General features: G+C 50.9%; 1 protein-coding gene across 1 annotated transcript; it reads right to left on the reverse strand.

The window, feature by feature from the left end:
• Positions 1–458: 458 nt before the first annotated feature.
• On the reverse strand, positions 459–17,436 carry LOC144729691 (ADP-dependent glucokinase-like). Its single transcript, XM_078610122.1, has 7 exons — positions 16,847–17,436; positions 10,282–10,441; positions 6,842–7,032; positions 5,944–6,040; positions 4,382–4,518; positions 2,797–3,170; positions 459–2,231 (listed from the first exon to the last, which is right to left on the reverse strand). The coding sequence occupies exons 1-7, from the start codon at positions 17,034–17,036 to the stop codon at positions 1,803–1,805; spliced, it is 1,578 nt and encodes a 525-aa protein (XP_078466248.1). The 5' UTR covers positions 17,037–17,436; the 3' UTR covers positions 459–1,802.
• Positions 17,437–17,535: the final 99 nt, after the last annotated feature.

Here is a 17,535-nt window from a genome sequence, read left to right on the forward strand (position 1 = left end):
CAAGCATGGTTGTGCTGTTGGGACCAAAATATTGTCGAACACGATCCAATTTGCTTGATTAAACAAAATATGCCGCTTGATGATGTCGGTGTCATGGGACTCGTACGTTTCACCTACATTTATAAAGACAATGGACTTTTGCTTATATTGGTAAGTCTGATCACGCACTACGTCCATTTATAATCGTGCAACTGTGATCAATTATTTCCTCGACGAGTACACCTACAAACGAGCATATGAAACAATACAAACCGTACTAATCAGACCATACGAGAGCACTGTTAAGGAAACTGATATTTCCAAAGCAGACACTACAAATGAGACGGTACAAATGATACCGCAGATGAGATGAGTTGAAACATGAGATCTTCATAACCTCAGCCTAAATATATCAATTCATTGTAATAATTTACCCAAAATTTCTATATATGTAAAGAAAATCACTCCAAACACCAAAATAATATTTAAAACTTTTTTTTTATAATTTAACCATTGCAGAATTCCAAAGCATTCACATTTTTTTTAAATTATCAAGCATATTAACCTGGACATACACCCACCGGAACCATCACCATCACCCATAAAACCCCATCACAAACCACGACCACCATCACCATAACCATCCATGCTGCATCCACCAGTAATGGAAGCATAACTGTGCGTGTCTGAGCTTCCATCCTTGACTCCATCATCTATACGTGTCATTCCCCTGACAGGAGGTATATATATTGAATTGCACTGTTATGCAACACACAGATGTGACCACGCTTTATGATAAACTCTTTCAGTGGTACGAAATTCACTTCTGGTGATCGTCAAACCACACGTAGAAGACATTTGAAAATATAACGCTAAACTTATTTGGTCATTCTCACTAATGCTATAATCAGTGGCGTAGCTATCGAGTGTGCAGGCGGTACAACTGCACCCAGGGCCCGTAGCGCCAAAGGCCCCAGGCACCAGCTTAACAAAGAGAAGTGGGGAAATGGGGGAAATTGAAAAGGGGGCTCCATTGCATTCCTTGCACCAGGGCCCATGTCAACCAAGATATCGCACAAAACCATCTCTATACAAATGATATGGCTTTCATACCTAGGCTTGCATAAATAACATTTCATGAGAATGTGTTTGTGTGTGCAGTCATTGGACACAAGGTATGTTATCACCAAAACTTGCTACACAAAAGAACCCGGTTTCTTTTCAATGTCAGGATTCCCAACCACGGGAGTTTAGTGCTACTGGCTCACAGCTACGACACATCAATTATGAGTCACCTGAGCCAACAAACCCATCTCCCGCGTGCAAGTGGTTTCTCGGAAGTGGAATGGAAGTTAAGCAGTTGAGGGAAAAAATAATAATATTAAACATCTCTGGCATGGGGTGGGGGGGATGATATTGACTTCAGAAGTCAAGTCAAAGAGTCTCCATGGTCAAAGAAGGCACTGGGTGATGCTCATCTCTTTTGGTGGCCCTGAGTCAGTGGTGGAAATTCCACATTCCTATGGCCGGGCGACACTATACTCTATCACAATTGGATAGGTTGCCAAATCCCTAGTTGGGGGGTTAACTCGGCTCTTGAGAACCCATCCTCACTCAGGGGTTAATAAATCCCACTGTGGGAAATCAACAGTGATTTCTCAATGGACGGGACCCGCCCACACCGATATAATGCGGAATTTCCGCAATTCAAAGCCAAACCCAACAAACCAACCAACGAAGGTAAAAAAAAACTGCCCATCAGCTCTCGTTTGGGCAAAGAGACGCTTCTCCCTCCGACCTCATCAGTGCGACTCTTCCCTTCATCAAATCTGCAACACGAGCCCCGCGGCCGAGATGTTGTCCCCGCCGCCCACAGTCTGGAACACGTCCGTGCACACGAGCACGGGCGCGACGCACAGCTCATACGTGCGGCCGCGTCGCCCCCCGGCTCCCCGTCTGGCCCGCTTCTCGTCGTCCTCGCCCTGCACGTCGTAGCCCCCGTCGGCCTCTCCCGCGTCCTGGTCGCCCATCTCCTCCTCCTCCTCCCAGCACGCCACGGGGCGGTTGGGGTCGACGGGCACGCGGCGGCTCTCGGGCCCGCGGCTGGCGGCGAACGAGTCGTCCATGATGAGCCGTGCCTTGGCGGCGTCGATGTCCGCGGAGCCGCACACGTGCCGATTGGCCGTGAGCGAGGCCTTGGCGGCCGCTGACATCCCCGACTTCCAGGTCGAGTTGCGAGCCGTCATGATCGCCTGTCGCGTGCAGGAAGAGGGGCGAGGGTAAGTTGGCCGCAGTAAGGGCAAGCGTGAGCAAGGGCGGGTTTCTGTGATGACTTAACCGGGTCCTAGGAGAGCGGTAGCGCAGCGCGCTAACCGCTGCGCTACCGTGAAACCCGGCGACCCGTTTCAAATCCTGTTCACGGCCAACACCAGTGACGATTATCTGAACCGGTCATGGGACTCCCCTAGGTTGACTTATCCTCATATGAGTGCATCGCGTGTTGTATAAACATCGCCACTTAGGCAGATAAAGGTGGCTAGGCATGGTGTGCCACTTTCTCATGCACCGTGCCAGCCTGAATAGGTGCTCCCAAACAGCACTTGCCTTCTCCGTCTGTTAAGGTTATACGGGGGATCTTCGACTTTGTCATAACTTAACCGGTCCAGGAACCTTCACCAACCCCACGCTGACCAGCGCGGTCAAGTAGGTATGACACAAGACCCACAACGAACACGATTGTGTGTGCGGAGAGAGGCCCACTCCCAGCAGCGGCTATACCAACGCGTGTTCACGTGCGCGTTTCCCACGAGCGCCCACCTGGAAGGCGAGCGTGTGGACGTGGAGGCGGGTGAGGAGCCGCCCGATCCCCGCGCGGCGCTGGCGGCCCCTGACAGCGCCGTACACCTCGCGCATCTGGTCGAGCACGGCGGCGACGCGGGGGTTGGCGTCGGCGACCAGCGTGACGTCTCCGCCGGCGAGGAGACCGCGAAGGTTGGGCAGCTCCTGCTCGTTCATGCCCAGCGAGTCGGCCGCCGGCAGCAGCAGCTCGTCCAGCAGCTCGGCGAGCAGCGACGAGTCCGAGAAGGACGCCATCTCAAAGTGGACGAGGGCACCGCCGCCGTCGGCGCCGGCGGATGAGCGGGCGGCCAGCATGGAGGCGCGCACGGCCCGCAGCCTGCGCACGCGCTCGCCTGTCGTGTGCACGGGGAACATGGCAGAGGTCGCAACCGGGTACCCGATACTCGTACCCTACCCGATACCCGGCTACCCGTACCCGGCCGGGTACGGGTACAGGTAGCCGTTTGCGACCCTGGTGCGGCCGGGTACGGGTAGGCCGTGAGTCACTGGTGAGTAACCGTTTGTCACTCATTTCGGGTAGGGTACGGGTAGGGAACGGCTACCCGTACCCGGCCGGGTACGGGTACGGGTACCCATTTGCGACCCTGGTGCGGCCGGGTACGGGTAAGGAATCAAAACCCGTTTGCGACCTCTGGAACATGGACGTCCAGATGAGCGTCGCGGTGAAGGTCAAGGTGAAGATCGTCGTCGCCAAAACTTCTTGATGCCACCACACGTCGGCATCGCTTTCCGTCTGCCGGATGCAGCAGCTATAAAACTAAAACTATTTTTTTTTATTTTACCTGGTAAGGCTCACCGAGCTATAGAGATCATTTTTAGAAGCGACCTGGACACAAATTATAGCTCAATCGTGTGGAAATTTATAGCCGCCAAATAATCTAAAGGCATTTTTCTACATGTGGAGGGAAAAACCGGACAGGGAGAAAAATCCACGTGACCACGGGAAGAACATGCAAACTCCAAATATACAGGCATCAGGGTCGAGATCGAACCCACAATCTCCTGTATACCAGGCAATGGAGTTAACATCTCACCACCGTGGCTACTGCAGTCATCTGAGCTTAATTTCAGCCGCAACAGTCCGGAAGGCTGTCCCGGAAATTATCTTGGCGCGGCGCATCCATCCCTCGCCTGATTTTGTCCGTCATGATATTTGTTGTCCTCGTGTGATTATAAAATATAAATATTAATCTGGTCAAAGGAAAGGGAGGGGCATGGAGTGACGCGTGAACGCGAAACACAGGAGGACACAACGGCTGAGATGGGAAAATGAATTGTGCGCAGGGGAGAGGAGTGCAACTGACCTCGCGCAGCCAGGCAGGCAGGACAGCGGGAGGAGGAAGAGGAGGAGGAAGAAGAAGAGGAGGAGACAAGAGCGGGAGACCAGAAGAGCGGCCGCCTACAGTGACACGCATGCAACGCCGCTCAAGAAACTTGCACCACCACCGCTGAACACTGCAGGAAAAATCGCACGTGGGTTGGGAAAACCGGAAGCCAGGTGTGGTCTGCACCGCACAAACATGCCGAGTCGGCCAAGACTTACCGGGAGGGAAGGGAAAGTTGTCCATCATCTGGAGTCCTCCGACCACAAGCAGCGCCGGCTGGAAGGCGGCGAGCTCGGAATGAAATGCCTCTAGCGACTCCAGCCGGGCATTGTGGGTATCGCTGTGCACGATGAACCTGAGTTGCGGCAGCAATGCAGAGGTGGGGGTGGAGAGGGGGTTGATTTTAGCGGAGCGCGGTGATTCAATGTGTTCGTACAGCCGTTTGTCAATCTGCTGCAGGATGAAGGCCTCCCTAAGCCACTGCCATCTTTCACGGTCATGCAATGTAAACATTTGAACGGTTTTATATGAGAATGTATTTCCTGAAATACAAGTACTTAGATTGTTATAGCTAAACATTCTCATATTTATTAAGGTTCAGTACACTGTTGCTATTGACCTCTGAATACATGTTTGCTGCATTGCTTTGTTTAACCGTGGCTCACCTAGTTATGACAATAAAATAAGTAATATTTAAAAATACTTTTTTACAAACACACTTTAATGAAATGTACCGTACTCGTAATGGCAGAACTCCACGACTCCAGGAAGTGGCCGCAAAGCTTGCCATAACGTAAGGGACCGTGGTGATTTACAGCCAACGTCAGTTGAGCGTGGACAATTAGACCCAAGCCGAAACATAACATGTAAAAATGAATGTTTAAAATGTTTTTTTATTTTTGTTATATAGAATATAGTATTGTCATCAGTATGATATAAGTATACCTAGTTTGCAGTCGATACCACATTGGGAAGTGGGTTAAAATTGAGTTACAAGATTTGAGGATACGACAACAACAACAGAGTGAGTTAAATAAAAGCGTGTAAAATGAGCAGGCCATGTGGTCCAGCACTATGGTCCGAATTCTCCCAGTTTGCAAATTTACTTCAATTACTAAATTTGGAAACAAATAGTAATTGCCACCCCCTACTGTGAAAATTAGTCTCGAGACTCAGTTACAGTAAAACCTTGGATTGCGAGCATAATTCGTTCCGGAAACGTGTTTGTAATCTAAAGCACTCGTATGTCAAAGCACTCGTATATCAGTTGTGATCACGTGACGCTCTGCAGACAAAGCGTATACTGTACTACTCATATTGCAAGACCTCGCTCGTTTATCAAATTCATATTTATTTAAAAAATTTGCTCGTCTTGCAAAACACTCGCAGACCAAGTTACTCGCAATCCAAGGTTTTACTGTACACATTTCTAGATCAAATGTAATCATAACTAAAATATATAGATCAATATTAATACATTTTTGTTCATCCTGTTTGCAGTAAGTCCTGGCATGGGTTTCACGTAAATAACCATAGTTTTTTTCTTCATATTTGCACATTTCCTCCCTGCAATATTCTGGAAATCACACCACTGCCAATGGTGTTGAGAATGTGTTCGTCCTTGTAAAAAAGCTGCTGAGCTCAGTAGGTCTTTAGCAGCTGAAACAAAGTCTAAATCAAGCGAACGGCAGTGGAACGGCAGATGGCAGAATTGGTAGCATAGGACAGGGGTGGCATAAAGGGGTCAACGGAAGGGATGTGCTGCATCAATCATGCGTGCCTGTTGGCGCGCTTGGATGTGTAGTTCCCCCAGCGAGCGCCCGTGGGATATTCGAGGATCAGGTGAGTGTCGGCCTCCTCCACGGACTGCCCGGCCACTGCACAGGCATGCGTGCACAACGCCGTTACACAACGCCAGCCATGCACACAACGCAACAGTAGCCACAACACCACACCAGTCCGACCACCCAATGCAACACCGGCCACATAATGCAACACCAGGCAGACAACACGAGGTTTCCACGACCGCTTTTTGCACCGAGTGCCGTTAGGGTGTGGTAAATGAAAAATATTTAAGAGCGGCCCTGCAATTGCCTGCTCACCTCACTGCTGGCAGAAAGTCCTCCGCTAGAGGGAGCTATAGAGAGCCCCTCTAGAGGGTATTTTAGGCTCTTCTTCCACACTGCGCAGACACCTTTGGAGAGGTGGGAATATCCACATTTTAACTCGCCACACGTGACCTGCCAATAGACTAACTGTGGCGCACCCACTTATACTGCTGGGTGGACAGATGCAGGGGGGGATTTTAGAACCTGCATCAATGTGTCCACTACTGCGCTCGGAGATCGAATGATCGGGCGAGTCAAGTGTGCTAAACAGTACAGCAAGGCAGCATATGCAGCGTTAACATGTGGAGTCGATTATGATTTCCACTACGAGCTCAGTATGTACCATCATCACAGACTGGGTCTATTCAACATTCAAGTAGAGCGAGGGGAACAGGGCGACAACCTGACCGATCAACTCACAGACAACCCGACAGAACTGACCAAGACATCAAGAGACAGACCTGCCAACCAACATATTGACCAGCAGACTGACCGACTGACTGACCGCCTGATCAACAGACAGACCGACATGCCGACCGACCAACAGGCCGCCCCGAACGGCAGACTGACCTCGAACCTCTGGCCTCATGACCTGCAGGAGGCTGTGGGGGAGACGCGCTCCGAGCAGAACGTCGCAGCCCTCGGACGCCATGCGGTTCGCCATAACGGGGGCGTTCCCTCCGAGTGACCAGCGAGCGCCGGGCACAAGCGCCGCTTCCTCGGCCAGCCGGCGGAACAGCGACGCGTTGGAGATGAAGCGCCTTCACACGGCACAAAATCACGAAGACAACGGTCACACGGATACACACACCGTTGGTGGCAAGTGCTGTTAGTCGGCATCTATTAAGGCCGACGCGTGATACAAAGAGGGTGGTGTGGCTAGTACCATGCCCCGGCTGCCTTTGTCTCCCCAGTGCTGATGTTTACATGCTGCACTAGGTAATCGTCAATGGCCGAGTTGACGGTCTGGTCCATCAATCATAATCCCTTCCAGTATGCGTCCTGTACGTAACTTTTGTTTCGCTCATAATTATCTTGAAGCCCAACTCTAGTCATCTTTTTTTAATTATTCAACAACAAATCCCTGTAGTTCTATGAGTTGTAATGCATATGTTATTTATATAAAAAAAAGTCTAAGTACATAATTTTTCCAATTATAGCTTAAGCCTTTATTTCCCCCATCCAGTTTTCGGAAAATATCTTCCTTTAACGAGCTTGGTAAGAGCGTATCTCCCTAACTCATTAATCTTATTTGTATCTTGTTACTTTCTTTCTGCAATCTCAGCACTCGCTGTGGCATGTTTTTAAAATGGTTTTTATTATTTTATGGAGACTTTGTTTTACTAAGGTCTTGTTGGTGTGCGAGCCCTTTGTGGATTGCATTCGTCAGATTATACACGCATACATACGTGGGATTATACATTGTCAGTGACTGTGTTGCGATATCCGTGTTCCTATCAGCTTCAAACCGAAGCCCTTGACCCCCGGTTGCGACATCTGAAAATTCAAACCGTTAGCATGTGTAGTTTATACAAATTTACAACGCAGAAAAATTACATTTTAAGCAAAAGCAGTAGCTGCACACGCAACATCGCCAAAAAGCGGTGGCGCGCGGGAAGCTGTTTAGCGCGAAACGCGTCAAGCAGAAAACCAGAAAAATATTAAGTAAAAAAAATAAACACTCACGCCCAGTGGTATTTAAGAGCTGTGGGTCACTGCAAGTTGGCCAAGTCACACCAGCCCATGAATAGGATTGTTATGATTCAATCTAGTTGCCAATGAATCCAGCAGCCAAACTAAAGCTACTCATCGGAGACTCTAAGAGGTTGTGGGAAATGCATCCCAATCCATCCTGTGAGGCTCCCTTGTTTTTGTTATATAAACAAGGATATTTCAGCTTGCGGATCAATATTTTCACCATGGAAAAATAGCACCCAAGAGGTTGTTTTGGCTTCAATATTTCTTTCACAACAACACAAAGACCAGTGATCGCGTCATAGGCTGCCGGGTCAAGTGCCGTTTGCGACCAGCTATTAGGGTTGCCTGGTTGGCTTTGCGTCCTAACGAGTATTGATGTTCACATCACCTTACAAAGTACTGTACCCACATTCTGGACCGAGGCAGCCAAGGGGCAGGGGCCCATATTGTGGAGGGCAATTGGTATCACAGCCAGGAATCAAACTTTGGTCGCCAGGATCAGTGCATCAGCCGCGAGGACACCCACTCTCCACTCGGAAAACGTGAGTGTTTACACGGCGCAAGTTAAATGAAACAATGCGGGCAGTAAATAAACCTTCAGCGCAATTACACCCCAGGGATTGGTGAATAAATACTTCTCTCCCATAAGCAGGAGCTTTGAACAAAAATAACTCGATGCAAGCATACAGTGCCATACAGGGAGAACATGCAAGCATGGTGTGAGCACTAGATTGAATGGGTAATTATTGTTCAGTTAATGACATATTGAAAGAAAAGTTAATGACAGACTTCTGTTGTCCGTACACAGCTTGCGCAAGAAAACATTTAGAACTAGGAGGTTCGAACCACGTGAGGCTGGACCAACGCATCAAAGAGATCCCTCGTTTCATTCGAGTGATCCCCGTCTCATCCGCTACAGAACCCTCATTGCATCCAATAAATAAGCCACTTCTTGCCTACGGTGACATTGTATGGCTCCTATATTGATTCAAATGTTCCCATTCAAATCGAAAATAGTGCATGATTGTTACGTTGAAAAATAAGAAGAAAAAACCCAGTTTAACCAGGACTGGCTGGACCAGGATTAGAACCCAGGGTGTTGTTGGCACCAGGCTCAGTGTCTCCGAGCCACCGTGGTTTATGGGACAACAGCTCATATGCTCGTGTGTGTGTCAAGTGGTGGCTCAGTGGTTAGCACACTGCACTACGAACCTGGCTACATGAGTTACATTCTCAGCTACAGCTGAAATCAGAAGCTTAAATATGAACAGTTTCTGGGCCTCCCTTAGGTCAATTCAGACTTAAATGAGTAGCTGCTGCAGTGTGTAAACATCAGCACTGGCAAGACAAAGGTGGCCGGCCATGGTGTTTCTGACCAAGCCCTCCCGTTGTGCTCCGTGTCGGACTTCATAGGTGCTCACCAAAAAGCCTACGTAGGCTGCACGGGGGATGTTTGTCTTTTGGTGGAGCGGTTTGCCATCGGCTAACCCAGGGGTCGGCAACCAAAATAACAAGAAGAGCCATTTCTTTCCAATTAGGTACAAAATTCAGTATTTCAAGAGCCGCAATGCATCTGAGTACATACTGTACATACGTACATATCGTCAAGAAGCAGCCCGTAAAGAGCCGCATGCGGCTCCGGAGCCGTAGGTTGCCGACCCCTGGGCTAACCCATAACACCTGGGGTCTGTCTTGCGACTTATGGCCAGCAAGCGCTAGGGAACCATCACTTCGTGGTGAATGGTGGCTGTTGTTGTGTTTGTGTATAGAGAGGGGTGTTTGTATATGTAGATGTGTGTGCGAGGGTTAAACAGTCTGTTAACAGCTATTTGGGGATCTTTGTGTGTGTATGTGTGTACGTGTGCGGGGAGTAGTAGTGTAGTGGTTAGCGCAATGACCTATGAACATTGCCGACCCGAGTTCGATTCCCGCTCATGACGAAAAACTGGTGAATATTTTAACTGGTCCTGGGCCTCCCCTGGGTCGACTCAGCCCTAAATGAGTACGTGGTACGGTGTGCAAACATTAGAAATGAAAAGAAAAATGCAGCGAAGCATGGTGTTGGCCACCAACCCCCTCATGTGCCATGCCGGCCTTCATACGCGCTCGCTTGCAGCACTTGCCCCAACAGTCTGTTAATGGCTATACGGGGGATCTTTGTCTCTGCATGTGCATGCATGTGGTGTGCGGATGTGTGGAGAGGCTGCGTACTGTTGTGTGCATGCGCACATGTGAGCGCGCGTGCATGTGTGTCTGCGTGCACGTGTTGAGCGCCTGTCGCGTGCACGCGTGCGCGCGTGGGGGCTGCGCACTCTGCGGCAGCGCCGTGGGGGAAGAAGTAGGCAAAGGTTTGCGCCAGCTGCTGCTTGTCGGCGATGAATCCGTGGTGTTTGGCCTCCCCGCTCGGCTCCACCCCGAGTCGCTCCAGCAGCGCCACGCCGTCCACCACCCAGTCCAGGCAGCCGCCAAACCCTGGTGGCGCGCACACGCCGCACGCCAAACGTTCACCAGTGTCCGTTTCGTTTGCGAAATTAGTGACGAACATATTCGTAGGTTTTTTCGGTAAAGTCACGTAGGTAAAAAATTTCAATTAACAAAAGTTAAATAAAAATAAAATAAAAATCACGACGTTTCGGAGGCAACACAAGCTTCCGTCTTCAGGTGGAACCGTCACAGCACGATAGCTGTACTTGATACTGTACTTGATACAGCTATCGTGCTGTGATGGTTCCACCTGAAGACGGAAGCTTGTGTTGCCTCCGAAACGTCGTGATTTTTATTTTATTTTTATTTTACTTTTATTAATTTAAATTTTTTACCTACGTGACTTTACCAAACAAACCTAAGAATATGAATCCTTGCAGTCAGGAAAGCTTCAAATCTAGAATTAGTGACGAACATATTCGCCAACCAAGTGTTGATTATTATTGCTTCAGTCAGAGATGGAAACGAGTGGACGGAATGATCAAGTGTGCCGATGACAACGACTGCCCACCAACGGCCGAAGCGTGGCTATGATGAGACAAAGTCGACGAGTCTGAATGAAGATGCAAACTGAGATAATATGGTAACTAGGGGTCGGCACGGTTTGGCTCAAACCACCAAACCGCGGTTTGAACCGAACCAAATCGGTTTGGTTTGGCTCTGTTTGAACTGGTTCGGTTTGGTTTGGGGCTACGAAAACCGACTCGGTTTGGCTCGGACAGGGTGGAACCGGCTCAAACTAGTTTGGTTGGTTGTAAAGGCGACACGAAAGGACATGCTGTAGTTGCCTTTGCCTGCGAATTCACTTTGCAATTGCATCTCCATGGCTCGAGCGGCTCAAGACGGCGCCATCCCCGGCGGCTCCAGCATCACAAGGTATCTCATCCACGACGTGGAAGAGACCAAACACGCCGGTAGCGACGAGGAGCCGATGGCGAGCGAACGTGAGAGCCCGGACGCCACGCACGGCGACACGCGGCAGAGCCTCATGCGCACCCTCGGCGCCGCAGCGCTGCAGACCGCGACGCAGCCCAAGCCCAAGAAGGCCCGTGTGTCCCGAGCGCTGTGGCACGACGAGTACTTTGAGACGAGCCAGGCCGCGGGCGACGTGCAGAGCCGGACCTGCAAGATCTGCACCCTCCAGTACGCGGGCTCCACCTCCTCGGGCACCCGTATCAATCATCTCAAGACCCATGGGATCGTCGACCCCGAGTTGCCCACGGTCGTCACGTTGCCGCCGACGGTGAAGGGTTTGCTCGTGCAGTCCAAGATGGCCACGCCCATGTCAGCGCACGCGAGCAAGGCCATGTACAGCTTTGTCGCCGAGTACATCGCGACGAGTGGTCTAGGCCATAAACACGTAACATCGGATCCCTTTACGACTCTTCTTCAACGAGCTGCCCCGGGTTACGAGCCCAAGTCTGAGCGCACGGTCAAGCGCCGCATGCTCGAGATGTATGTCATCCTCAAGCTACTCGTGCTACAGTACTTTACTACTTTTGGCTCTTGCGTCTCCTTGACCTACGACGGTTGGACAAACGACGCCATGACCGGCTTCTTCTCGGTCACCCTCCACTGGATGGACCCGGCGTCGTTCTCCATGTGCAACTGCATCATTGACTTCTTTTGGGTGGCCCCGGGCAAAGGCGTGGGCAAGCGCATGGCGCAGCGCCTGCACGAGCTGCTCGACGACTTTGGCGTGTGGCCGCGCCTGCTCGCCGTCGTCACCGACAGCGGTTCTGACGCCGTCGCATCCGCCAAGTCCCTCACGCTCCTCGAGGGGAGCAACCTGCGCTCGACGTGCTGCTTGCGGTGCATCGCGCACTGCGTCAACCTCGGCGTCAAGGCCTCATTCGGCGCGTTCGAGACACTGCTGCGCAGCCTCCGCGCGACGCTCGGCGCTATCCACAAGAGCAAGACGAAGAGGGCGGCCTACACGTCGCTCGCGCGGCACTACCTCAAGTGCCCGCTGCAGCCGCCTTGCCTCGACGTGGTCACACGTTGGGGTAGCACGTACGTGATGCTCACGGCGTCGCTAAGGCAGCGCCAAGTGATCGACGCCATCTGCCTTGAGCCCGGCTGGTCGCGGAGCCAGGCCGGCTTGTCGGACGAGCAGTGGGAGCAGGCGGCGCTGCTCTGCCAGTTCTTGGAGAAGCCGGCGGCCATCTCCGATGCCATGGGCGCCGAGGAGTACTGCACCATCTCGAACGCCATCACGGCGCAGGAGGCTCTCTTGAGCCACTGCATGACCCACCGCCCGAGTCCTCATGTGGTCGTGAGCTCGGCCGCCGTGACCATCTCCGACTACATGGTCAAGTACAGCGACCTTCTCTCGTCCGAACCAAGCCGCGTCGCCCGCTTTCTCGACCTGCGCCACCCCAAGCCCGCGGCCTCGAGCACCGAGTACAGCAATATCAAGGACATGATGACGGACATTCTCAACCAGCGCTACCCAGCGTTGACGACGGACGCGGCGCCGAAGGCGGCGCCGCGTGGCGGCATTAACATCCTCTTTGACATGGTCTACGCGCCCAACGCTCACGACGGCGCCGCCTCCGAGGTCGACCGCTTCCTGCTTGAGCCGACTCAGGACCTGAGCATGGACGTCGTCGAGTGGTGGAAGCTGTACGGCGGCAAGTACCCGCGCCTACGACGCGTGGCCCTCGACTATTTGCCTATCCCGGCGTCGTCCGTGCCCTCCGAGAGAGCAAACTCGGCCGCCAAGCGCTCCTTTCTCGACCGACCAAACCTGCACAAGTGCACGTTCAAGGCCGAGATGTGTGTGCGCTCGTGGGCGTGGATGTTGCCTAGTGTTGGGGTTTCACTGCCATTGAACTACCACACTGCGTTCAAGGACATTGGGCGTGCCAAGCTTGAGGAGATGGCTGTGGACGACATCGTCGTCCAGTACTTGCTAGTGAATCTCAATATGAAGAAAGCCTGCGTAGAAATTAGCGATTAATACACTTGATATTTGTATTGAATGCGAATATTGTTTCCCGCGCATCTTTTCGGTTCAAGCCAACTCAAGAGGTTTGGTTTAGCTTAGTTTGGTTTGGTTTTGGTTTGGTTTGGTTCAGTCGTCGCTGGTTTGGTTTGCTCAATTTGAAACCAGTTTGAGTCGGTTCAAACCGTGCCGAGCCCTAATGGTAACGGGACCAGGGTGCACCGAGGAAGGCGAAACACGGTTGGTGGCTATATATGTATATCACAAGATTTACCGAGTTCAGTGACTGGCTGACCTGATAATATTGGGGGGGGGGGGGGGGGTGAGGATTGTATGCCCCTGACACTAACATTTGATAACTAAGCTTGGACGTCACAATGCAATACACTTCACATCCTCCCATCCAGGCATCGCATCGTAGGCCCATGGTCATGACGATGCTGATGAAGCTAAATAAGGATAACATATTAATGACTATGACCTTAATACAGGTAACAGTTCATACCACATCCTCCGGTGATTCAATGGATCATCATGATTCAGTATCGTGATCCAATTAAAAAGAACGTTGATTTTTGTCTCTTTTTTTTAAATCACATTATTTTTCTCTCTCGCTCCGTTAGCTTCAATGTATAAAAAAAAAATCCGCCAGCGTCTGAATCAATTCCAATCGATGAATCGACAATGCACCCCTCGTTACGCCTGCTGTAAAGCATTTAGCAACGTCAATATCAAATCCATGCGAGACAACAAGCCGCAAATCAAACCCACAACGATGTCACAATTTCGATTTAAAGCTTTCGTGACTGCAGGGATTCATCTTCTTGGTTCTTTCGGTAAAGTCACGTAGAAGGGAAGTAATAAAATAATACAAATAAAACATAATAAAATAATTCTCACGACGTTTCGGCTACAACGCAAGACGGCTGCTTGCGTTGTAGCCGAAACGTCGTGAGAATTATTTTATTATGTTTTATTTTTATTATTTTATTACTTCCCTTCTATGTGACTTTACCGAAAGAACCAAGAAGATGTCACAATTGTTAGATCGTCTGTTGCCTCCACCCTGCACGGCTCCCTCCTCGTGGCTGGGGTGTTGACGGCACCTGGCCCCTGAACCGTGAACGCGTGGCACAAGACAAACTCCAAGGCTGCGTGTGTGTGATTCGTAATAATAATAAAAAAACATTATATAATCCGAAAAACACGGGCGGGTCCTGGGCCGTGTTAACTTCAGCTGTACACGTGGAGCTCATATTCCTTGCGGCTGCCAGTCCAGGAAATAGAACACGTGCATTATATCAACCCCCATCTCTCCACACACACACACACGCGCTTTGCATTAGTGCATGTACAGTACAGAGTCCTTCTGTCAATCCACTGCTGGATGAGGCGCATGACAGCTCCTGTTCCACGTGCGCCTCTTTCTGTCGCAAGGGTCGAATTTTATTTTCCCTTTGCCAATGTTCACGTTTATATATTGATGACACTAACACAGCAAAATGTCGAACATGTAACTAATACTCCAGGATAAGGTGTTGGGTCTTGCAACATCACACCTCGAAGCCATGAGTCATTTAAACGCTGTACGCTCAGTAGTGCTAACTCATGCGGCATACATTCAAGCTCCAGCCTTATAATAGTAACTGCAACCTTTCTCTAACCTTCTAATTATAATGATATTGCAACAACAACAAAAACACCTGGTACTGTTTTATTAAAACGTGGCCCTTACAAACCCTAGGGAATTGTCTTGGTGATAATTGTTGTCAATGTATGTTTAACTCATTTCGCACCGTGCATAGTTAACCGTGCTGATCGGAGGTACGCGGTCAATTGTGCGAACTCGCTACGATGTGTGGAAGCAGCATTGCTGTGCGCGCAATCATGCACACGTGGCTTGGGTCAGATGTAAAATGTGTGTCGTAAACCCTCCTCCACCCGACAGCTGGAGAGCAATCGAACAACATTTAACAATTTGGTACGACGCTTCGCTGATAAGTTACAATCAGCATCATCAGGCATTTGCCAGAATCAATAAATATACACTTCGTATATTGATCCGTATATTGCATGCGGAAAACGCCGCAAAACATAGCTTTCATCCCAGCCTCTGCATGTAACGATAAGCTTAGCTTCGACTGATATTCCGCAATCCAGCTAAGTGGTGAGACTCAACAGCAGCGCGAACGGCATTTGGAAGGTTTCGAATTCAAATCGTGGCTTTGGGGTTGACTCAGCCCATCATCCCTCCGGGGTTGATAAAATGATTACCATTGTGTGGGGAGAGTTGGGGAAAGCAACAGTGGTTGTCCGATGGATAGACTCACCACTGCCATGTGAATGTGGATTTTCCACCACCGGCTCAAGAGGACTGTGAACGTGAGAAGATCATTGCCTCAATGGTAACGAGCAGGAACTAATTATGATACGTTATTTATCACATACTCTTTATTTATCACGTATGCCACGTCCCGACCAGGTGCCACACCAGCTCCAATTACATAATCACCAATGTTGCTCTTCACTTCACTGTATAATCCTCAGCATCGCAGGTAACAGTCACAGCTTGTAACTAAGGCTACCCTCCCCACCTCAGGGAATCCTACCATGCAACACGTTACATTATGAGCCAGCCCATGTCCCCCAGGTATTTGTCCTGCACATACCATTTAAACTGGAAGTAACCTCCGGGTACCCAGTCCATCCTTGGATGGGTCCACGCTACAAAACAAGCGACGATTTACCATCGCTACCCCTCATCCGGGCGAAATGACGAATTGCCAGAATGTGGGGTCCAGGTAACCCCCCTGCTATCCACGTGTCCCACAGATGCCCCCCTTACACCGAGGTGTCCCTCAAGTGATACCACACAGGCATCCCCTCGGTCTCCCTCGCACCCATATAGCCCCTCAGGGGAGAAGTTATACCCCCATGTTCCCCAGGCACAAGTGTTTCCCAGGTAAACTCTCCCAACCAGATATCCCTCCCCCCGTAGCTCATACAGATGTGCACCTCGTGTGTGTACAGGTGTGTCACCACGTGTGTGTACAGGTGTGCACCACGTGTGTGTACAGGTGTGCACCTCGTGTGTGTACAGGTGTGTGTCACCACGTGTGTGTACAGGTGTGTCACCACGTGTGTGTACAGGTGTGTGTTACCACGTGTGTGTACAAGCTCGCACCACGTGTGTGTACATGTGTGCACCTCGTGTGTGTGTGTACTAGCTCGCACCACGTGTACAGGTGTGCACCTCGTGTGTGTACAGGTGTGCACCACGTGTGTGTACAGGTGTGTGTCACCACGTGTGTGTACACGTGTGCACCACGTGTACAGGTGTGCACCCAACGTGTACAAACTCACATCCCATGTGTACACAGGTGTGTGCGTGTCACCCTCCACCCCCAAACTCCCTCACAGCCCCGACCCCAGCCCGCCCGGGTTACCGACGGCGACGCGGGGTCTCGCGGGCCCCGAAGTCCGCGCCTCGGCCCGCAGCAGCGCCGAGAGCACGTGGTCGAGACGCACGGCGGCAGGGCCCCTCAGCGCCGCGTCCCAAGTCTCCGGCATCCACAGAGCGCCCAGCACTGCCACCACGGCCACGAAGCCACCCACTGTGACCAGCCCGTACGCCATCCTCACCCCTGCTGTTGTTGCTGCTGTTGTTGTTGTTGTTGCTGCTGCTGCTGTTGTTGTTGCTGTTGCTGCTGTTGTTGTTGCTGCTGCTACTACTACTCCAGGGGCCGGTCCTTGCTCTTTATACCAGAGTACTTTGCTCTTGGTCCCAATCTCGTCTTGGCACGGGTCTGGTGTTGAATCTGGTATTGGCACTGATATTGCTCCTGCTCAGATCTTGCTCCTGGTACTAAACTCGCCTTGGTGACTGGTCTGGTCTTGCTCTATAAATTGGTCTTGCTGTTGGTCCTGATCGTGGTTCCCGGACCGCCCCCTGTGTGTGTGGGGGGGGGGATCTGGGTGCAGGTCTCAGCTGATGTGACCCAACCGGACCTGCCGGGCCACGCTGTTGGTGCGTTGGCCGCCGCGAGCATTGTGACGTCACCACGGGTGCGACACGTGAATCCGCAGACGCCATCTTGCTACGGGTGTTTAATTTTTCAATTTTAAAAGAAATTTA

The sequence above is a fragment of the Lampetra planeri genome, chromosome 33 (assembly GCF_965212315.1).
Source record: "Lampetra planeri chromosome 33, kcLamPlan1.2.h2, whole genome shotgun sequence".
In the NCBI taxonomy this organism is placed as follows: domain Eukaryota; kingdom Metazoa; phylum Chordata; class Hyperoartia; order Petromyzontiformes; family Petromyzontidae; genus Lampetra; species Lampetra planeri.

What these genes read in the sequence shown, in the direction of transcription:
- LOC144729691 (XM_078610122.1), bottom strand. Translation starts at nt 17,036, where the DNA reads ATGGCGTACGGGCTGGTCACAGTGGGTGGCTTCGTGGCCGTGGTGGCA. An exon ending in ACATCCAAGCGCGCCAACAG is followed by an intron (nt 4,519 to 5,943) that starts GCACGCATGATT and finishes GCCGCAACTCAG; the next exon opens with GTTCATCGTGCACAGCGATA. An exon ending in CAACTTTCCCTTCCCTCCCG is followed by an intron (nt 3,171 to 4,381) that starts GTAAGTCTTGGC and finishes TGCACACGACAG; the next exon opens with GCGAGCGCGTGCGCAGGCTG.